A 24,577-nucleotide genomic window follows, 5' to 3' on the forward strand; every position below is an offset into this window, starting at 1 on the left:
ATGCCGGGATGGTTCCTCTGAAAGGGCACAGCCGACTTCCTTCCCCAGCCTTCCCTAATCCAATGAGACCGATGACCACGCTGTCTGGTCTCCTTCCCCAAACCAACCAACCAACCAACCAATTGCCAAACCACACGTGTTGTTTATCAAGTAACTTTTATCCACTACACAGTTTTTTATTTAGGCAGGACCACCTTTAAACTGGCTCAGGGCATGAATGAGCATGGAAGAACAGTCCACCTTGGGACACCAAGAACCCACATGCTCTACTGCAGGACTCAAGGGTGCTGCCTGTTTTCTACAACACTCAAACTATTTGAATCTAACTGATTCTGGTTTACTTGAACTCCAGATGTGGGAACTTGTCCTCCAAGACATCATTCCATCCCGACAACCCCATTCCGTCTCCCCAGCCCTCTGTCCTGAACTGTCACAATGCTTACCATCTCTGAATCTCTGGCCTACTCTCTGCGACACCTCCCTCTTTGTGTTTGTCCACACTTGCCCTCACTACAGGTGAATACCTCTCATTTTTGGGTTTCAGTGCCCTGTCCTTCCTTTTAATCTTCCCCAACCTACCTCTCGCTTCACCAAGAAAGGAACGATTAAATCTGAAAGCTGCGAAGTGTCTCACTTTTACTATTTTGTACATCTTTCAGCAGTACCACACATTTCCCCTCCTGAAGGTCTATGATTGGTAGCAATAGCTTTTCAGAATTCAGTAGTTTTCTCTATCATATTTTTATTTGATACACTCATATTCATTAATTAAAGACATGTAATTCTCTGCCCCCAAGTCTTTAAGAATCAAACTCCCAAACATGAAACATCGTTGTTGTTGTGGTCTTCAGTCCTGAGACTCGTCTGATGCAGCTGTCCATGCTGTTCTATCCTGTGCAAGCTTCTTCATCTCCCAGTACCCATTGCAGCCTACATCCTTCTGAATCTGCTTGGTGTATTCATCTCTTGGTCTCCCTCTATGCTGCCCTCCAATACTAAATTGGTGATCCCTTGATGCCTCAGAACATGTCCTACCAACCGATCCCTTCTTCTAGTCAAGTTGTGCCCCAAACTTCTCTTTTTCCCAATCCTATTCAATACCTCCTCATTAGTTATGTGATCTAACTTTCAGCACCAAGTTTCGAAAGCTTCTATTCTATTATTGCCTAAACTATTTATTGTCCATGTTTCACTTCCATACATGGCTACACTCCATACAAATACTTTCAGAAATGACTTCGTGACACTTCAATCTATACTCGATGTTAACAAATTTCTCTTCTTCAGAAAGGATTTTCATGTCATTGCCATTCTACATTTTATATCCTCTCTACTTCAACCATCATCAGTTATTTTGCTCCCCAAATAGCGAAACTCCTTTACTCCTTTAAGTGTCGCATTTCTTAATCTGATTCCCTCAGCATCACCCGACTTAATTTGACTACATTCCATTATCCTTGTTTTGCTTTTGTTGATGTTCATCTTATATCCTCCCTTCAAGAAACATCATATCACCCAAACTGTGTGTCAAACAACGATATAATTTCCAGAGGCAGTCAGTGGTATACATGGATACTGTGTGAAAATGTGTTACAAATGGAATTAACAGTAAAGAAGTAATACATTAAAACATCATGCCAGATGCTGCATTTTTGCTGCACGAACAGCAAAAATGTAATTAGTGTTAAACAATTTCATTTTTGGGGTTGTTGGTGAGAAAAGGTTTTGTAGATATTTGAAATTTCATGTGAAGTGTGTTGGAAGTCACTAAGTTCTCTCTTTCTCAAATACAGGTTGAATATATTCTAGGTAATCTGTGCACTGTCAGTTATGCTGACTCAAGACATACTCACAGTCTCTGACTGTAATACTTGACTTAATTGTATTAAACTTACAACGTTGATCCATAACATGCTGACGGCCAACTTCATTCAGATCACAGATGACATAAGCACTTTGAAAACGATAACACAGACCAACGGTGTAGTGTAGGGGGACCCACTAACCCCTTTACTTTTCTGTATTGCCACATACTATGCTGTTCAGATGATAAGAAACGGAGAATGTCAAAATTGATGTATATGCAGATGAGACAGTCATCGGATCGAATGCCAGACTCATCTGTAAAGACCAACCAGTCAAATCAAGAAGTGGATGCAGGAGAACAAAATGGAAACTGACACAGGAAAAACTGTAAAGATGACATTCCGCAGTGGAGATCGGGAAGCTGTGGAGGACAGAAATACCGTGGGACGGAACCTCTTATGACAATCAATAGATTCAAATATCTGGGACTGACTATGTAAACCATGCCAGATCATTTTGAATACATGTAAAATCATGAGCAGCAGCTGCCACAAAAGCCATGTTTGACATCAAGGCAATATCTAGACTGTCACTGAAAACAGCCATGGCCTTGTTTGCTGCAAAAATAGTTCCCATCACAATCTATGGAATAGATATCATTTGGGAAAAGTTGAGTCTAATAATTCTAAGGACTCTGGAAGCAGTTAAATAACACTTCTTGAAAGCTGCCCTAGGTGTTTCAAAACACAGAGTCAAGGCTAGGAACCCTTTTTCATAGAGGAACTGCATATGAGGCTCCCATCCACTGACAACTTGAATAAACTCTTACATGAAAAAGAGAAGAAGAGAAGGGAAATTTGGCTGACTTTTATACAACAGAAGCCATGACAAACAGATCCTGGACCAACCCAAAACAAGAACTCTGACACCTGACACCTGGTGAATTCAATAGCAGTATTCGGATACCACCAAAAAATATGCAAGAACAAGAGTTTCCACAACCGCGGCACCAACCCTGTGACTGTCACGATGTGACCAGCTGTAAAAAACAAATAAAATTACTGGTAGAACTCTGTAAATAATAAACAATGGGAACACTGAAATGTGATGAACAAGGTGTGATACCACAAAGCTATGTAATTTAGGAAACTTATGCATAACTTGTGCTCATTTATTCTAATAATTGTATAAAACTTCTAACATAATACTATAGTTCTTATTGAGTAGACTATGATAGCATTTTAAATTTAAATTCTGTGAATAACTGTATAAAATACTGAAAATCAAATTTTTGTTGTCTCTGGAAGCCATACATAGGCAATCTGCAACTGAGACTGTGCCCTGGATTAGCTATTAGGCAGTACAGATCCCACATGCACATCACTCACAGTGTGCTCGCAGTAAGTTTCTTTGTAATGTTTTCTGCTTATGCAGTTAGGAATACTGAAAAAGACAAATATATAGGAAACAGTATTGTCCTTGTTTCATTGAAATTTTCTGCAGTTGTAGAAACTCATATTTGCTAAACAATATTTCTTCCCGAGTTTGAGTCTCGGTCAGGCACACAGTTTTAATCTGCCAGGAAGTTTCATATCAGCGCACACTCCGCTGCAGAGTGAAAATCTCATTCTGGAAACCTCCCCCAGGCTGTGGCTAAGCCATGTCTCCACAGTATCCTTTCTTTCATGAGTGCTAGTTCTGCAAGGTTCGCAGGAGAGCTTCTGTAAAGTTTGGAAGGTAGGAGATGAGATACTGGCAGAAGTAAAGCTGTGAGTACCGGGCGTGAGTCGTGCTTCGGTAGCTCAGATAGTAGAGCCCTTGCCCACGAAAGGCAAAGGTCCCGAGTTCGAGTCTCGGTCGGGCACACAGTTTTAATCTGCCAGGAAGTTTCATTTCTTCCGATATTATCGAGCATTATATTTTATATCTGTTTTTGAGATGGATGGTTTGTATTATCGTGTCTGTTGAAGGTGCAGTAGAACTGAAACTACTGAGAAACTTTCAGAGGGTGAAAAATCATAATTTCAGTTTATTTCAGTAATGAACGTTGCTGCCTCTTGTTCTTCACACATTTCAGAAAATTTCCTTAATAGTGCTCATGTGTCAAAAATGACCTCAGCTCTCACTTGCATGCTTTCCTTGCTGATTTGACTGAATTGCACTATAAAATGATGGGCCTCACAGTCATTTACATACCAACTGAAGGATCTGATATTGATGTGGAGACAGCCAGCAAGGATAAAGAACTAATTAAGAGGTTAGAAGGTAAGAGTTGTGAGTCTTTTAATAAAATACTGTTGTGTAATTAATTGAGAGATAACGTTACAACACAGCTGAAAGTCACAGTGCATACACAAATAATAGATAGCATTTATAATTTTGATGATATACCTGCAAAGAAGAGGAAGTTGATAAATTGCTTTCCAGGTGAAACTGTGCATAGTTGTTGGAAACATTACAGGGTAAATGTTGTTACAACAGATGTGTCATATTTTGATTATAATATGTGCTGTTATTTACTTTTAAGGCAGATTTCAAAATTAGGTAATTGTGTCTCATACAGGTATCAGAAAGGGAAAAATTTCTTTACACTTGATGAATGTAACTTTTTGCATGATTAGGTAATGTCTGGAAGAGATTCTCTATGTGTAGGATTCTCTACGTATAGGATTATTCATAAATACCTCCAGTGTGCAAATGGTTCAAATGGCTCTGAGTACTATGGGACTTAACTTCTGAGGTCATCAGTCCCCTAGAACTTAGAACTACTTAAACCTAACTAACCTAAGGACATCACACACATCCATGCCCGAGGCAGGATTCAAACCTGCGGCCGTAGCGGTCACGCGGTTCCAGACTGTAGTGCCTAGAACCGCTCGGTCATCCTGGCTGGCTCAGTGTTCCATAAGACAACTGTGTGATAACTACAAGACATACAGAAAATAACACAGATCAATATAGACATCTTGTGGTGCAGCAAATGTTAGTGCCAAATTAGGCGGCAGTGGAGGCAGGATATGGAGTTAAGTCAGGTTACCATGCGGAGGGCACTGAAGATGGAAAGTGTCATGCTGGAAAGCACGTCAGATCCAATGCTGAGGCAGTTTGGCATCGAGGTAATCACAAATGTCTGAAAGAAAGTGTGATGGAGCACAGGCTTGTTGCGAAATGGAGTCTCCATTGTCTTTCTGTAATCATGGCATAGCTCATTGCTGCAGCATGCCCAGGTGCTAAAAACCATTCACTCTTATAAGAATCAAGAATGTGTTCTGCAATCTCGTTGGAAGTTCCGTGCCCAATCAAGCATGTTTTGGTGTTTCACCTCTCCACACATTGAAAACTAAAGTCGGCGAAAAACTGTCTACCTCCAGTAGCTACTGCAAATCATTGCAAAAGTCAGAACAATCTCACTTTCCTGAGTAGTTAGTTCAAGTATCAACTTTGGTTGGTGTGGTTTTACACACAGACGTTTGTATAGGATGCACCATCAGTTGACTGTGGTATCTGCATTTCTCTGCTCACACGTGTCAACAATTTCTTTGGGCTCCTGATAGATGATTATCACACAAGCTCCACCTTCTCTTGGCTGGCTTGTTTTCATTGCACCACCTAAGCAGCCAGGCTCATGGAATGTGTTTTGTCACCCATGGATTGTTTTGTGTGTCAGAGCTTTTACCTGATATTTGGTACAAAATCGTCATTTTATCATCAAAATTGACCCAAATCTAGTGAATTCAAGGACATAAAATACACGCCTCTCCCTATTATACTCTATTTTCTGACATGTTTACTCCCTAGTGGTGTGCTCTGCAGCTACACTGCACTGCGTATTATGAAATGAAACTGGGAGACATACTCTATCCACTGATATTTTTCATTTTTCTGTATGTCTTGTTCTCGCACAGTTGTTTTCTACTGCTGTGGATGTCCATGTGAATAATGTTGTATTTATTAAACCTAGCGCAAATCAAATGGGGTTTGCTTGTTATGATAATTCTTGATGGAAATTTCAATTTAAAAGGTAGCTGCAGATTTTTACCATATTCCAGTTTGCTAACTTCCAAAAATCTTACAGCATGGCAAGTTTGTTGTCTGACAGGAAAGTTGTCTCCAAAGTGAAACTACAGTATGGTGTATCTAGTAGTAGTAGAGATTGGCAGAAACAAAAAATCACAGAAAGGAAGGAAAAAACTGCTAGCTTTTCAAGCAAGAAGTTGTTTCAAACTTATACATTGTTTCTGGCAGTAAAGGAATCTTTTGTTATGACCAGAATGAACCATATTTTCAATACTTTTTATTTGTGTCTATCTTTGCTGCCATTTACAATTTTGTTCTATCTGCAGGTGTAGTTCCTTAGTTATCTGCATCCCATATTACTAAATTGTGTAATTATCTTGTTACTGCAGAAATATTTGAAGTCAGTTTAGTTACATAGGATACAGCTGTTGTTTCATGTCCATTATAATTATCCGGGCTGTTATGCCGTGGTCAGTTGATGAATTCAGTGTCGATACCCAACGTTTCGTCTCCGACTGCGAGAGACATCTTCAAGGAGGTCCGTAGCTCGATGGAAGGTCCAACACACCCACTGGCTCGCTACTGACTGCGGGAGACATCTTCAAGGGGGTCCGTAGCTCGATGGAAGGTCCAACACACCCACTGTCTCGCTACTGACAGTCAGTAGCAAGCCAGTGGGTGTGTTGGACCTTCCATCGAGCTACGGACCTCCTTGAAGATGTCTCTCGCAGTCGGAGATGAAACGTTGGGTATCGACACTGAATTCATCAACTGACCATGGCATAACAGCCCGGATAATTACAATGGACATGATATTTCCTGCCATGAAAGTCTACATTTTAGTATAGCTGTTGTTGTAATGAGACACTGATCTGACGACTACTATTTCTGTCCAACAGGTGTGGTCATGCACTGGAGCCGGCAGATACGTGTTGCCTTGGGTGACCAAAACCAAGTTTCTCCAACAGAGCAACTGTGCCCAAAAGATGAATTCCAGTTCTGGATATATCGATGTAAGAACTCACTTATATTTACAGTTTACTAAATTTGATTAAGGAAAATGTTGGATGAGGAAGTCTGAGACCCAACAGTGAAAATTATGGCTTACCACTAGAGATACTTAAGAAATTAAATTATGTTGGAAATTTTAAAATTAAAGATTATTTATTCAGAAACTCTCATAGAGGTTGAAGAAAGGAAACATTAGCATAGTAGAACATAAGTTTCAATCACCACGGGGTTGGGGATGGGGTTGGGGGGAGTGGCACTATAGATATGGAGCAGATAAAGATGAAAGTTATCAGAAATGAACAAGAGATAGTAGCAGGTGTAACAGTAATGACAAAGAACATATAACATGCCACTGAATACACATATTTGCCTTAGAGGACAGTTCTTATTTACACTGGTTTCTGTAAATCATTGAATATCAGCAAATAATAACAATTCAAAAAGTTTTATCACACTTACATTCCAACTTACAAAATACCAGACATCACGTGAAGGACCCCTGGGAGGGGTCCTGGGGTCACGCGGCATGTTTGCCGGCCCTTGCCGCTGCGTCTGCCGATTGTCGCTGAGTGTTGTTCTCGGACACAAATGCTTTGCGCATTCCCCCTACATGGTGCAACTGAGTGTACTGGTGTTTTCTTTGGAGTTTTTTTGTCAAGTTTAATCACTTCAAATATTGTTGCTGGACATCATTATTGCAAATGCACCCATTCTGAGGCTTTCCCTGCCCGTATATCCCTGGTCCCGGTCCTCAGACAGAAACATCATGCACCTGTCTTTTATACTGTGCGATTGAGTGTTCTGGTGTTTTGTTTTGAGTTTCCGTTCAGTTTGGTACACATGAAGAATCAACGAGTGTCTCTTGTGTTGAAATATGCGAAAACAGAATCTTATGTGGAATGTCGACTTGAATTCATACAGAAATCTCCCAGTGTGCATGTTCCCAATTATCTGACAATAGGCAGATTAGTGAAAAATTTCAAGAGACTTGATCTCGCAAATGATGGTCTAGAGAACCTAGTGTTTTAGTTGAAAGAAGCCCGAATGTCTGCACTATTTCGCACTTCACACTGATGTGTCAAGAGCGTCTGCTCACAAAACTAAAAAACCAAGCAAAATAATGGTAGTGCATCAACTGAGGAACTCAGATACTGTTGCTCTATGTCATTATTACAACTGGCTGTCGTAATCTGTGCACAGTAGGGAATTTGATCCTGAGATGCTTTTTTGTGATGAAGCATGTTTACATTTGTCAGGGTACATAAATTCTCAGAACAGTCATGTTGGAGTTCCGTAATCATCATGAATTATGTCAGTAACCTCACCATGATGTGAAAGAAGGAGTGTGGTGTGCAAGACAAATTATTGGACCAATCGTTTTCCACAAAACAAATACTTTCTGACAGGTATGTAAACAATATATTGCATCTTTTTTTCTAGAACTAACACCTAATGAAAAGATGTAAAGTTATTTTATGCAGGAAAATGCAATACCACAAATTGCCAGTGCTTCTATGACAGCAGTACGAAATGTTTTTGATGATGGGGCTGTTGACTGGACTCCAGATCTAAATCTGAGTGATTTTTATTGTTGGGGAATGTTAAAAGACAAGGTGTATGCAACCAGTCCCCTCACACTCAAATAGTTTGAAGACAGGGTTCGGCTTGTCATTTCCATTTGGACAGCTGAAATTTGTCAAGTGTTTGCCGCAGCATTGACTGGCGGATGCGGTGGCGGTGGCCGGTGGCTGTGCTGTGTGATCCATGGACCCCTTCTGAGCATCTTTCGTGAGACACCCTTTATTTGAAAGTGGATGTGAATTAGTTTAAGTGACATAAGTGGCACCAGTGTGGAGTGTGATTGTGTCAAACAGCAATGCACCACATAAAGTGATGGGTGATGCTGTTATAGGTGGTCTGTTATGTCGTTGGGAAATGAAGTCATTTACCCAGTGATCTCATTGTTGGGAAGAGATACATAACAGGCAGTAACAACGTGCTGTGGCTGTGAATGCTTTTGCATTTAAGCAACAAATTGACGTAGTTAGTTACACAGTATTGTTTCTTCAGTTACAAAATACATCATTTGAACTCTTGTTGTTGCATTAATATATTTTTATTGTTTCTGGCTCTCCTGCAATTACTTATAGCCACTCATTTGTGCATTGTTGGGTGTCCCAGTTTCCTCTTCTTGAATACTGAACACCGTGATTTCAGTGTCTGATGAATACAGCCTTTATTCTTTCATTCTTTTTGCCCTTTGATGATTTAAAAATATTTTAAGAAGTTTAATTGATTCTGGAATATAATTCTTTTACAGACAAAAATCTTCTTGGATTGGACTACCAGCTTCAAAACAAAAATGTAAAGCATACTATAGAGATATTAATGACCTCTCAGTGTACTTACATCAGTCAGTTCATGTCAGTGATGGGGGAAATAACGGTAATTTTCTTTGTTCTACTATTTTATTGTGGACAGATTTATCATAGGGAAACTAGCTCTGAATAAAAGTAAACAGTTTAAATAAAATTGTATAACTTTTACAACAGATTAGTTGTTATTAGAACAAAAAAATCTAATAGAAATTATGCTGATTCACCTTGTTACATTTACAAGAACATGTTTCGTACTTATTTATTATAGCCTTATGATACTTTTGGGGATTGCACCGTCCTCTCCACTACAATTGACTGCAATGACTAACCTAGCCAAGTGTTGTCAAACATTTCTGTTTTAGTTCAAAATAACCATCATTTTAGTTTACCTTGATGAAAGTGACAAGACTCTCTTCTCGTGTTAATATTATACATGACAGTTTGGAGATCAGTGCACTAAAATAAGATATTAGTTAAAATTTTTCTCTGTATGATTTAAAATTAGTCAGCATAACGGTTGTCTGTCCATAGGGAGACACGCTACTTTGAATTAATGTCAGTGTAAATTTTGTCCTCTTACAAAGCAAGGATTGGGGTGTGAAATATGATGAGGAATGTGCAAGTTTCAATATTTGTTTGTTACGGTAGTATTCTTAGAAGCACTGAAATATCAGATTAATTTTGTCCTATATGGAACCTCTAGCTAATTAGCTTTAGGCAGGTTGCTTGGATTAGATTACTGCACCCCCCACATTGACATACGTTGTGCAACACTGCACATTTTTACTGCAATTATTCAGAACCCTGCAAGATTTTATCATTAATTTATCTACTGTGTCTTTAGTGCTGATATTCCTCATGTAATAACAAACACAATAACACTGTTACAATGGCACATCAAAGGAAAAAAGCAAAAGCTTATTCATGCACATTTTAATTTATCAAATTTGCAGAGAAAATATTTGGCAACATGCCATTAAATATATTATGATTTTTCCTTGCCATTTTGGCCTATTGTTTCAGATTCTGATAATTACTCACAGTTCAGGCAGGATTATTTCCCGTAATAATTGTTACAGAAAGCTATGCTTCTGGGAGTTTGTGATTTGTTTCTTTGATTGTTGCAAATAAACTGAAAAATTATGGTAGATATGTTATGCCTGATACAAAACTGAGCACAATATGTTGCATAAAACTGACTACTAAGTTGGCAAGTACTTGTGACTGACCTCTTTCTGATGATGATGTGCATGAGGGCACATGTGAAACACTGGGCACTAGTTTGGCCTCTCTGGTTTAATGGCTTAAAGAAAAGAAGAAGAAGAAGAAGAAGATTAGTAAATGTGACTTAAAAGTTTAGCACTAGTACCAAAATTTCAGACCCAGTAGAAAATAAGCCATAATTCAGAGTTTAAACTTAAACTTTGAAGCCATATCAGTATGTTGTCTCCATTTATGATCACAACTGATGGATTGATAACATCTGTTTTGCCAAATGAGCGTTTCCAAAAAACATCAGGTATTGCACTGTTTTGAAACACTCCTCAAGGCACTGAAAGGCCTGCTGACAGGAAACTGACACCTGTGTAATTGACAAAGTAAACGATTTTCCAAGGGCCACTTTGAAAGAGATTCAAGGCTTCTGCCGTGTTCTGAGTGCGTTGCTCCTGTGATGATACTATTATCTGAATAATTAATGCCGTATCCAATACCCTGCAGTAATTGAGGAGAATTTTTTAAAAAGTTGATAAATGCTCAATTGTTCAAAATTTAAGATTTTTGTGGTTATGAATCAAGCTTGTTGCCATGAACAACCTGTTGAAATGGTTTTGTCAGAAGCTAATATGTTCTGTTGTTATAGGATGTTCAACTACAAGTTTTTGCAAAACTTGATGGTTGTTCTCAGCCAGTTAAAGCAAAAGTTGATAAATGCAAAATGTGATTTACTTATGAAAGATCTGAAGTGAGAATAAAAATGTAGGATGTCGTCAATGTCAGTGATAATGTGAAAATGTTTGCTCCAGAACCAACATTACAAATAAATCAGTGCTTTACACAACATTGTTAACTCCTGATTTTGGAACATAAAGAAAGAAGCAAAAAGCAAGAATACTGTTTTGGTAAAGAACAGCATAAGGAAAAAAGATGTACAGGCAGACCTGTATATACTGCAACATCTGAAGCAATGTCAGGGACATCCAAAGGCAGATAATTATGGCATGACATTTTTAGGATGATGTCCCACTTCCAAGTTTCAGTGGTGATGAAACATGTTCATGATGTTTAGTTGTGAGTAAGTGTTGGGACATTCCACTGTGGGAGATATTATTAATGATACCTGAGGATGGAAAAACAGCTCGAATCTATCACTTCCACAGTGTGAGACAGTGAGTGAGCATCTCCACCTGTAGTGTGGGGCCACTTATTCCTTTGTGGCAGGCTTTGAAGGTGCTTAGAAGATGAGGAGAAAGGAGAGGAAAGGTCATGGCTACAATGGATGCTGTGGCAATTGACTATTGAAATGGCTTATGTAAAACTTACTTCTTTCTTGCTTTTGCACAAGGTACATATGCTTAAGATGATCTGTCAACTCACTTAGTATATGTGATTGCTTTGTTGTAAAAGAAATTGTGAAGAGAGAAAGTTTAAAGTTCAGTTGTTTACATCCTTCAAGAAGCTTGGCAGCCAATTAATGCTCTCTTTCAGCTTCCATCCATGAATAAGAGATATAAGTGTTGTGAAGATTGCTGGAACATGGTTGGATGGAACTGGCTGACAGGTCCACTTCAGTGAACACTGAGAAAAGGCGTGTGGAACAAATGTTATTAAATAAAGCTACTGTTATCAAATGTCTGAGGGTTGCAGATTGCACACAGGAAATGGAACAATGAAGCCATACCAAAAACCATCGCAGTTCCATTTCACAGACATTCAAAAAGAACAAGATCTGGAGAATAATAATCACTTAATAACAAACCACCAGTTCCACAAACTTTGTGCAAAAATGTTCTGTGCAATAATGAAGGAGGAGAATCTAAACTTGGTTAAAGTATGTTTTGACATACAACAAAATCAGTTACTACTAAAGGTCTCCATAGGTGTAGTATTCTATTGAAGGCATGTTTGGGTATACAGTTTATGCATTATGATTCATTACCAAGCACAGACAAAGGGCAGGACTGCTTTTTCACTTGTCTTGAAACAGAAGGACTGAAAGAATGGAGCCAAGTAGCCTTTGCTCTATTGAATTTTCTCAGAAACCTTGAAGTGTATATACTAAAGCTTTAACTACCGTATTTTATAAATATGGGTGAATATGATTATGGAATTATGGAAATTTATGCTTCGGCTAACATAAATTGTAATGGATGTAAATTAAGCTTAAGTATATTCATATATTTGTAATAATTCAGTAATTGAACAAATATTTGATTATTAAGCAAAATTTCTTCAACTTAATGTATCAAAATTATTCTTGATTTTTTATTTTTATGTATGAGCATGAGACTGGTTTTTTAATTACTTAAATATCACTCACAACTATTAGTATGTGGATTAATTAGAGGTATCACTTCTTATCATTAACTAAAATTAAATGAATCAAGTCTTATCATTAACTAAAATTAAATGAATTAAGTATTTCACAGATGCCACTCTTGAGTTTATTCTACCCCTTTTTACCTTTTATTGCTTGAAGTGCAGGTCAGTAGACGTAGCGTGCTGAAAAGCATTTATTTTGTGTTTTTGCAATCTCAAGGAAATTTTTAACTAGATTCTCGCCTCGCTAGAGATTCAGAATGACAACATAAGACATGTGTACACGGTAACATTCAAATCAGCACCGAGTCCAAGTCTAGCGGCCTCTGGCTGGCTGGCTGCTCAGGTGGTGCGGCTGCTGCATGGCTGGCAGGCAGCGCCGCATGTAGAGGATGCGCGTAACTGCGCGGTGGCACTTTGAAAGATCGGCGAGTCACAACGCTTTTCCCCCCTTTGAATTGTTTGCACAGGCCTTGATGGAGGTGGCCTGTAGATTGCTAACGTCCAAAGGTGTTGTTTGACTGGCCGTAAAATCTCAAGGAGGAGGCTTCCCGTATGGACGGAAGTGTCCCCGATGATAACGGGTTGAGATGACAGGAGACATGGGGGTCGAATCTGCTGGGGCCCAGTGCACCAATCTGCCCATTGCGGCAAGTCCGGTTGTTATAACAGGAGACATGGGCGATGTGTCGGCGTCCGTAGGAGATGGAGACGAGTAGAGTTGCTCTGACAGATGATGGTCATCTGGTTCCTGCATGGGCACATCTCCTGGTGGCACCGTTCTTGTGAGGCACCGAGATGAAGGTGAGAGGGCTGCATTGTCAGTAATGGGAGATGCCAAGATCCAGAGCTTCAGGTAGAGCTGAAGTTATTGTAGCGGCATCCGGAACAGGTGTTGCCGGCACACGAGGGTGAAGCTGGTCCGAATGACGCACTGCAACATCCGTGTCCATTCGGATTTCATAAAGGTGTCAGCCATGGTGTCGTAAGATGTGGCTAGGACTCCATTTTGGCCGCCTACCATATCCCCGTACCCATACAAGGTTGCCAGCAGTGAACTGGCCAAGCTAAGGCACCCATGGCCTTGAGGTGGAAGGCCACAGAAGATGAAGTAGCGTGCGGGGCTGTCGGCCATGTAAGAGCTCAGCCGGGCTGTGGTCGCCCATGGGGGTGAAACGGTAAGAAGCCAGAAATTGGAGAAGCGCATCATTAGCAGCAGAAGAAGTCGGGAGTTTCCTCATCTGAGCCTTAAATGTGCGGACCAGTCATTCAGCCTCACCGTTTGACAGTGGATGGAATGGAGGGGCCGTGACATGCATGACGCCATGACGGGCACAAAAGTCCACAAATTCGGAAGAGGCAAATTGTGGACCATTATCAGCAACAAGAGTAGAGGGAAGGCCTTCCAAAGAGAAAATGCGAGCTAGATCACTTGTGGTTGCCTGGTTGCCGCGGCGGTAGGCGATGTGCAACGGACAATGAAAGGAAAGTTATAGTAGGCATCAATAATGAGTAGCCAATAAGTACCTAAAAAAGGTCCTGCGAAGTCAGCATGAATACGCTCTCAGGGCTTCTCAGGTGAAGGCCACGGTGACAAAGATGACTTCGGGGCGGCGGCCTGTGACACACAAGGGCCGCAGGCAGTGACCATGTGTGCGATTTCAGAGTTGAAGCTGGGCCAGTACACGTGATGGCGCGCCAGAGATTTTGTACAAGAGAACCCCAGTGTCCTTGGTGAAGGAGGCGCAAGACCAAAGCTCGCAAAGATGCAGATACCACAACATGGCGAAGCATCGTCGGTGGAAAGGAGGATAACACCATCCCTAGCTATGAGGCAGTAGCACAAAGCATAGTGGTTCCGCAACGGATCAGACATCTTAGTGGACGGACGATCTGGCCAACCCTTCGGAATGCTGTGTAAAACCCAGAAGAGGGTAGGATCAGAACCTGTAGCAGCCGCCAGCCACACCCCAGTGATGGGGAACCCGTCCACAACCCACTGCTCGCCAACATCCAGGTGGAAACACAAAAGTTAGTCCCTATCGAATGCCAGATCAGGACCCATGGTAAGGCAAAACAGTTTACCAGCATTCGCATGTTGAGCCGTCGGCCAGAAATAAATCTCATAATTGAAACGAGACAAGTAAAGAGCCCAACACTAGACGCGGAGTGCAGCCTTGTCGGGAAGTGATGCTGATGGATGAAACTAGGAAACAAGTGGTTTGTGCCCTGTAACAAGGTGAAATTTGGATCTACACTCCTGGAAATGGAAAAAAGAACACATTGACACCGGTGTGTCAGACCCACCATACTTGCTCCGGACACTGCGAGAGGGCTGTACAAGCAATGATCACACACACGGCACAGCGGACACACCAGGAACCGCGGTGTTGGCCGTCGAATGGCACTAGCTGCGCAGCATTTGTGCACCGCCGCCGTCAGTGTCAGCCACTTTGCCGTGGCATACAGAGCTCCATCGCAGTCTTTAACACTGGTAGCATGCCGCGACAGCGTGGACGTGAACCGTATGTGCAGTTGACGGACTTCGAGCGAGGGCGTATAGACGGCATGCGGGAGGCCAGGTGGACGTACCGCCAAATTGCTCAACACGTGGGGCGTGAGGTCTCCACAGTACATCGATGTTGTCGCCAGTGGTCGGCGGAAGGTGCACGTGCCCGTCAACCTGGGACCGGACCGCAGCGACGCACGGATGCACGCCAACACCGTAGGATCCTACGCAGTGCCATAGGGGACCGCACCGCCACTTCCCAGCAAATTAGGGACACTGTTGCTCCTGGGGTATTGGCGAGGACCATTCGCAACCGTCTCCATGAAGCTGGGCTACGGTCCCGCACACCGTTAGGCCGTCTTCCGCTCACGCCCCAACATCGTGCAGCCCGCCTCCAGTGGTGTCGCGACAGGTGTGAATGGAGGGACGAATGGAGACGTGTCGTCTTCAGCGATGAGAGTCGCTTCTGCCTTGGTGCCAATGATTGTCGTATTCCTGTTTGGCGCCGTGCAGGTGAGCGCCACAATCAGGACTGCATACGACCGAGGCACACAGGGCCAACAGCCGGCATCATGGTGTGGGGAGCGATCTCATACACTGGCCATACACCTCTGGTGATTGTCGAGGGGACACTGAATAGTGCACGGTACATCCAAACCGTCATCGAACCCATCGTTCTAACATTCCTAGACCGGCAAGGGAACTTGCTGTTCCAACAGGACAATGCACGTCCGCATGTATCCCATGCCACCCAACGTGCTCTAGAAGGTGTAAGTCAACTACCCTGGCCAGCAAGATCTCCGGATCTGTCCCCCATTGAGCATGTTTGGGACTGGATGAAGCGTCGTCTCACGCGGTCTGCACGTCCAGCACGAACGCTGGTCCAACTGAGGTGCCAGGTGGAAATGGCATGGCAAGCCGTTCCACAGGACTACATCCAGCATCTCTACAATCGTCTCCATGGGAGAATAGCAGCCTGCATTGCTGTGAAAGGTGGCTATACACTGTACTAGTGCCGACATTGTGCCTGCTCTGTTGCCTGTGTCTATGTGCCTGTGGTTCTGTCAGTGTGATCATGTGATGTATCTGACCCCAGGAATGTGTCAATAAAGTTTCCCCTTCCTGGGACAATGAATTCACGGTGTTGTTATTTCAATTTCCAGGAGTGTATGTACCATCCAAAAAATGATCCAGTTAATTTAATTTCTAACTCCTGTAGCAATTAAAATAAAAATACTGTAATAATGTGTACATTAATAGCCTTCATGCATGAAAGCAGAAAATTTAATAAGCTGGTACATTGTGTCCTTATTAGTGGTCACATCTACAATACTGACATAGTTTGGTAGAGTGGATGAAGACCACCAGAAAAAGGAAGATATTGTTTCACTCACACAATACTATAAAGTGCTGGAACAACATGATATCATCAAGATACTAAATAATGATTGGGAAGCAAAGGGTCTTAATTCTAGCGTACTGAAAGCCTTCCAAAATACCGCTAAGCCAGTAACAGTGTATGAAAAGTCTAAGAAGGTATTTCCATCAATATTGGACTCTTATAATGGAAGTCCTGTAGAGGTATGGAAATCCAGGAAGTAAGGAAAGCAGAAGTGTTTTGTAGGGTCATTGTTGAAAGTGATCAATAAATTTTCAATTTAGTGTTTTTGTAGCCAGTATTTTGTATTGTATTTCAATAGCATTTGCTGCTTTGTTGCACTTTTCTTATCAAATATTAATGGAAAAGTAGGATACTAAAGTGATATACTTTAGTACATTACTTTCTAATTAAAGTTAAATATAAAAAAGAAATTAAAATTTGAATGGATATGCTAACAAAACTTTTTAATTTCCGTCTTTGAATTATCAACATTTAAAAAATACTTGGAAACTTTGTCCCTCTATTCTGAAATAAACAATGAAAAAAGCACACAGTTGGAAGTGTGTCTACAAAAACTATATATGTTTTAAGTTTTCTAGTTTATGTTGTTAATAGTTTGATATGATATTAAAAAAATGTGTTTTCTCAAAAATTTTACTTTTTTGTATTTGTTGAGTTTCGAAAAAATGCTCCAAGTATTTTTGGAAGATGGCAAGGACACTCATCGTCGTCATCATTGGGTTGTGTGTCTTGTGGCAGGTTTTGACTGCATAGCCCTCCATGCTTCTTTGTCTTCTGCGTTCATCTTCACTCTTTGGTACCCTTGTTTTGGCCTACTGGCATCATCCAGCATCTGGAACCTTCTTCTGCCCTTCCCTCTCTTTCCCAGAATAAAACCTTCAGCTGCCTCTACTAGAAGGCAACCTCTTCTTAGATTGAGGACTATCCAGTTTAGTTTCCAGTTCTTCACCGTCAGCAGCATCCTCGGTTCTTCTCCAACTCTCCTCAGTACTTCTTCACTCCTGACCTTATGAGTCCACCTGATCTCCGTTCTACATCATATCCACATTTCACGAGCTTCAATTCTTCTCTCACCCTGCTTTCTCAAAGTCCACATCTCTTTACCATTCAAGGCCGCACTCCATATTGAGTGCTTAACCAGTTACTTCTTTAATTCCTTGTTTAAACAGCTAGTTAGGAATGAGATTTTCACTCTGCAGCAGAATGTGCGCTGATATGAAACTTCCTGGCAGATTAAAACTGTGTGCTGGATTGAGACTCGAACTCGGGACCAGTGCCTTTCACAGGCAAGTGCACTTGGTCCAGCACACAGTTTTAATCTGCCAGTAAGTTTCAACTAGTTCGGAGTCTTCTCTGCTTTTGAAATGCCTCTTTCACCAGAGCCATTTTCATTTTGATATCTTGTTGCAATCCATGTCTTCTTTAATCCAACTTCCCAGATACTAGAATGTTCCTATCTTTTATATGATTTCTGACCCCAACTTAATTTTCACTTTTCTTTTCCTTAGCCCGAAGACCATGCTTTTGGTTTTCTTTTTATTAATTTTCATACTATATGCTGCAAAGGCTTCATTCATGTCATTAAGCATTTGAGTCAGCGTCTTTTCATTTTCTGCAAGGATCACCATGTCACCTGGAAATCTTATACATTCAATTTTCCATCCACCTATCCTGACACCTCTTGTCCTGTCCTAACAGCTTTCCAGTACTTCCTCCAGATAGATGTCAAATAGGATCGGCAAGAGACAACAGCCCTGTCCAACACCTCTCCCAATCTTGTTGTCTACAGAGAACGCATTACCTATTTGTACCCAAGCTTTTTGATTCTGTACAGATTTGCAATCAGTCTTCTCTCCTTCCACTTTACCCCCTTCAAGATATCTACAGCTTATCCCACTCCACTCTATCAAAGGCCTTTTGAAGGTCTATGAAGACAGCCAGCATACACTTCTTTGCCCTGTTCTGTGTATCTTTCGCCGATGGTTCTTAGAAGTCCAATGGCATCTCGTGTTCCATTTCCCCTTATGAACCCATATTGTTCTTCACCAAGTGTTTCCTCCAGCATTCCATATAGCTTCCTATTCAGAATTCAAAGAACTACGTGTGCTGCCTTGATATTAGGCTGATTGCCTTGATATTGGGCTGATTGCCCTGTGGTCTTCACACTTTTTGGGATTATTAGTCTTTGGGATTGAGACTATTATACTCACGAGAAAGTTTTCTTGCTATCTCCCTTTGTCATAGATGTAGTTGCAAAGAGAGGTCAACTCAATGTCTCCTGTTTCTTTTAAAATCTTTAAGATTTCTGTCGAAATGTCATCTACACCACACACTTTGTTGTTTTTAAGTTCTTCCGATGCCTTATTTACCTCTGAACCTAGGATAAAAATCTCCTTTTTCATCTTCATTTACTGATTCTTCCTTCTCAGACTGCAGATTGGAAGGTCTTTGATCTGCTTCATAGAGAGTTTCAATATATTCTTTCCATCTATTCTGAACAGACTGTGGGGCACTTAAAAGAATTCCATCTTTCCCTTCTATCTCCATATTTGTTTTGTTCTTCCTTTCCTGAAATACTATTTCCTTGGCTACTCGATACATCTTTTCGCACTTGCCCTCTTTCTCCAGGGTCTCAATTTCTTAGCAGATTTCTCTCTTCAATTTTTCCCTGGCCTGATCAGATACTCTTCTCAGCTCATAGGTAAGTCTTCTGTATTGCTTTTTCCTTTATCAGTTTGTGCATTTTTTCATTTTCTCCTTTCTGCCATCTTCAAGATCATGTCATCGGTAACCTATGGTTTCCTTCTCCACTTGCACTTCACCAGACCAACAACATCTTTACTGGTTGCTTTCAGGGTCTCTCTGAACTGGTTCCACTGTGCATTTATACCCTCTGTCTTTTCTCTAATTTTCCACTTGTCTCGGAACTCTTCTTCAAGCTTTTTGGTTATTCCTTCTTCCTTTAGAGCACCTAAGTTAAATTTCTCTCTCACTTTATCTACCAACATTCCTTTCTATCTAATCTGCACATCTGCTACAACCAAGTTGTGGCCAGAGTTAATATCTACTCCTGGATAAGCTTTGGCATTTCTCATGCATGTCCGGAATCTATTCTGTATTAGTATGTAATCGATCTGGTACCTGCTATTGTCTATATTCGATGTGTATGTGTACTATCTTCTTCTGTGATGTTCAAAAAACATGTTTCCAACTATCAATGAGTTTCTCTTACAAAATCTGACCATACCCGCACCTCTTTCGTTTCTGTTACCCAATCCAAACTTTCCAACCACATCTCCATCTTTCCCTTTGCCAACCACCACATCCCAATCTCCCATTACTATGGTGCACACCTTTTTTGTCTCTCTGTCCACCAGTGATTCAGTTCTGCTGTAGCACTATTCAGTCTCATCGTCACTGTGATGGCTGGTTGGCATCTAGACCTGTATCACAACTACATCTTTCTTGTGACCTTTCGAACTCAGCATCATCAATCTGCTATTTATGTATTCCACCCTCATTACCATTGTTTTTGCTTTCTTCTTTATCATGATAGCTACTCCATTCATTCCATTTTTTTCCTCGCCTGATAAAATAGTTTGTAGTCATCACTCTGTAACACACCATTGCCTCCCCATCTCAACTCGCACAGTCCAAGAATATCTATATTGTTATGCTTCATCTCTTTTTTTCACATTTTCCAATTTTCCATATTGTAAGAGGGTGTGAACGTTCGATGTACCAATCCTTAACTTTTCTTCTTTCCTTTTCTTTTGCTTTATATTTACGGTTTCAATTAGCCTCGATGTACTCCCCTCCTGGAGATCCAATTGAGGGGTTGTTTTACCTCCGGAATCATTATTTTGGACATGTCAAGTGCGCCTTGGGAATAGTAATGTAGTAGCTTCCCGTTGATTTCCACATATGATACCAGTCGCACACTCTGGATCAGATGCTGTTTGCAGTTGCTCACTCTGAGTCAGTCACTGCAGCTGCCTGTTGGTCCATAGGAGGTATTTGATCTGCCACCTGGGGGTTTAAAGCAAGGGCATCGGCAACTGTAATTGGTAAATAACTGTACTGGTATAGTCCAAATAACTAGTAACTGTTTTCATGTCCTATTGAATGACAGTTGTAGACAAGCTTTTTTTAAAATATATTTTTGAAAAATATTGACTCGGTGGTTACTCTCATTAGAGTTTTAATGACAGCTGTAGGCATCATTCCTTGACTGGTTGAGACTGGTGAAATGATGCCTAGGTCCCAAGGTCATCTGAGCTTAGCCTGAACTCTAAGACTGTCCGTATTGTTTATGACGGTGATTAAAGTGGAATCTAGAGGCAATATATTTTTCAGTTAATAGAGCACAGAGTTCACTGAATGTTAAACCACTAGGGTTGAACAGTGGTTGTGACTTCTGAAACACCTTGTATGAATCACTGATAGGAGACAAGAGTAATGCATTTGCTGGGTACCAGAAATACTATAAGAAAGAAAGTACAGTTCCAAAACATCAGAGGTATACCTCCCAGTTCTCTGAAGCCTCATTAAAGCAGGAATTCTGTGGTGGGGTCATAACTGCACGAGAGCATCTGTTTTTGTTGTAGATTTTGTGTTCCTGGTGCTGTTGCCATGCTGTTGCTCCAGTGACAGCTGTAGCTGCCAAAGTTCCATAAACTTAGGACCAACAGTGCTGGCACGGGGTATTAATGTATTGCAGACTGTACAGCACACCATACGGACTGGCCTTTTCCCCACTTTTCTGTCCATGTATGATGCAAATGCGTAAACTGTAGACACAGCTACAGTTGCTGTAAGCTGCACAGTGAATGTAAACCAATGGAGAAACCAAGACAGTCCAGAGTATTAGTAGTTGCAGCAGGATGATGATGATGAATAACTAGGAACTTTATACAACTCAGTTCACAAGAAATCTGGGCAGTTGCCAACCTTAGCAGCGTGCAGGAAGATGCAATCCACATGACACACCACTGTCATCCCCTGCAGTCACTGGTGGCAACTGTCGTAGCTGTGTGTACCGTCTTTGCATTGTTACGTTTACCTGCTGTAAGCAGATATACTAAAGTTTTCATTCTTTCTTGTGTGCCTGTTGAGAACACTTCCACTATTCAGTGAGTTGTCTCCTTTACTCCTAAATTATTTACATTCTGCCAGAACTTCCCTTACCACAATGATTGCAAGGCATGTTTCTTGTTGGCTATCACCAGTTCTTAGGAAGTTTAATGAAAAAAGTACCATACGTGTGAAACATGGACCTTGATATGTGACACTTGAACTTTTAGAATTTGTTACTGTCCATTAAATAAAAAGAAATAGCCTAGTCTCTTCAATATGGTGGATCACTTACAGTGAGATTTTATTTGTTTTATTAGTGTTGTGAGTGTGAACCATATTATTTGCTTTGTAATGCCATTACATACTTAAAACATTCTCTGCCTACAGAAAGCTATAATGGAAGCAAAATCAAATATTGAGTTCCTTCAGATTTTGAACAAACCATGTGAAGAACTGGATGAATTAGACTCTCCTGGTTTAGTCCCACTTCATTTGCCACATATCTTGAATTTGATCCGTGTAATTTGGATGAGATCACCATTTTACAATACAAGGTAGGTTATTGATGACAACTACTTTTCAGAGCATTCAGATATTATTCTTCCTTATGAATGTAAAACTGTGTTGTACAAATAAATAGTGTTAAAATGTTTACCATGAGTGTAATATGATCATTGAGAGCAAAGTATACAGGGTAAAACTAAAGCCCCTTTACAAGTTTGGGGGACAAGTTTGTTATACCTAAAGAAGGAAAAAATGTCTAGTAAACATTGGCTCTAAAGTGAATACATTAAAATTATGAACACTTTTTTCAGTAGAAGAGATGTATTTCACAGTATCGAAGATAAACAAATCTTCATAGCTTTTAAGGTATGCATTTTAGAGCCCATGTTTACTAGACACTTTTTTCTTGTTTTGGTGTAAGAAACCGGTCCTCAAAGTTGATAAAGGGAATTTACTTACGCTCTGTATATTATTCTGTAGATCTATCATGATTTAATGTCTTATTTCACAAAAACAATTCTGGCGGTGAAAAAAGATGATTTATTAGCTGTGGCTCTTCATATAAAAGTTAAATAAGACGTAACTGTAAAATATTTGCACGGAGAGGGTGAAAGGGGGTGGGATTGGGAGCAGGGAGTGTAAGACACCCACTGCATGATATGTGGTAATGCCCATTAAATAAAGTTATTTATGTAGTTATTTGTATTTTTCATGGATCATAATTGCAATCTCTAGCTTCACTGGGTAATTATGTTACACTTTCTCAGTGAAAATATGGGAATACAAATGTCTTTTACAATACCTTTACTTACCTTTATTTTTTTTTTGTAAGTATGGTAATTCATTCTTTAATGTATGTGCAGTCTCTGCATAAAATAAGAAAAAGGCAGCTACTCATCTATTGGGGATAGATATGTGAAAGATAGGGCCACATTTCAAGAAACACTATTCACACTAACTTTTGAGCTTTTTCTCTGTTTCTAGTAAAAGTACACAAATTCAGATGCACAACCACACAGACAACCAAAAACACACTCCCATGGCCACAGCAAGACTGATTATTGGTTATTGAATTTTGTGTGGAGTACCTCCAAGAACATTATGTCACAATCTTTTTAATTTCATTTCAAAAATGACATTCATGTTTCACAATCCTTCTCAGTATGAAACAAATGAGTCATACCACCATCATAACACAAGAAGGAAATGTGACATACACTGTGTACACTGTGACCTGAAAAATTTGTCTTTGGTGCAAAAAGGTGTGAAATACGCAAGCACAAATATATTCAACACACTACTAAGTGTCTACAAGTTAGTAATGTATTATTTAAAAACAAGCCAAAGAGTTCTTGCATGAAAAAAGTTTATATTCTCTAGATGAATTCTTTAGAAGAGATAGATAAGATTATTTCCCATGTATTTCTATGTATTCTCACTTTAATGTATCTTGCTGCTTTAATTACAGTACTGTGTAATCTGTAAGTCAAGAACATGATGTTTTTTTAATTTTTTATAACTGTTAGGTAATATTTGAAAATTGTATCTTAACCTCTATTTGTGAGTGTAATTGGAACTTACTGATTGCTATTTTCTAATTTGTATTTGTAGTTTTTGTTTGTGGTCCTTAATAATAGGCTTTTTACACATCCATGCATTAGCATGCAGAAGTGGATCTATGGAATATATATTGCAATAAAATAGAATATTGAAAGTCATTGCATGAGCTGAAGAAGGGGGGAGAGGGGATAGAGAAGGATGCAAGGAAGGGGTACCAGGAGAGTTGCAGATCTTTCCACAGGTGACTCAGCAGCTGCACAACAAGATGGGAGGAGAGCATAGGAGAGATATAGAATGAGGGAAAGAGGGAGAGGATTTGGGGAGGGAGGGGGAAAAGGAAGTGGGAGTGGAGATGAAGAGGGAGACTGGATAGGAGAGGGAAAGGGAGAGGGGTAAAAATCTGGGGAGGGGGGAAGAAGAGTGGTGGGAGAAGGCAGTGGTAGTCATACTTAAGGCAAATAGTCTGTGTTAGTTGCTCCAAGATGAAAAATGTGTGAAGTTATGTATTTTATTATCCATTGCAATTCTTATGGACTAATGGAGAGTAATTTGAAACAGTGTTGGGTTTATTAATGAAGTTACATCTTCATGCAAAGTGACAGAGCTACACTTCCCACAGATGAGTGTAATTGGCAAACTTTTAACTCTCTTGATGTCCCTTAGCAGCTGTTCCAATAATATTAACTTTAGTTTTTTTAAAGTTGTTTATCAGCTATGATATGATGTTCATTGCTTCACAGATTTTTGTAACCTGAAAACCGATTCAGACCTTGCCAT

The 24,577-nt window shown here is 40.4% G+C and overlaps 1 protein-coding gene across 1 annotated transcript in view; it reads left to right on the forward strand.

The window, feature by feature from the left end:
* Positions 1–24,577, forward strand: part of LOC126278873 (dynein axonemal heavy chain 2) — a 914,655-nt gene that overhangs the window by 50,393 nt on the left and 839,685 nt on the right. The window contains 4 exon segments of the mRNA XM_049979148.1: positions 3,900–4,071; positions 6,723–6,836; positions 9,155–9,279; positions 22,124–22,290. Coding sequence (XP_049835105.1) covers positions 3,900–4,071; positions 6,723–6,836; positions 9,155–9,279; positions 22,124–22,290 — 578 coding nt within the window.

Source organism: Schistocerca gregaria, chromosome 6 (genome assembly GCF_023897955.1).
Source record: "Schistocerca gregaria isolate iqSchGreg1 chromosome 6, iqSchGreg1.2, whole genome shotgun sequence".
NCBI lineage: Eukaryota > Metazoa > Arthropoda > Insecta > Orthoptera > Acrididae > Schistocerca > Schistocerca gregaria.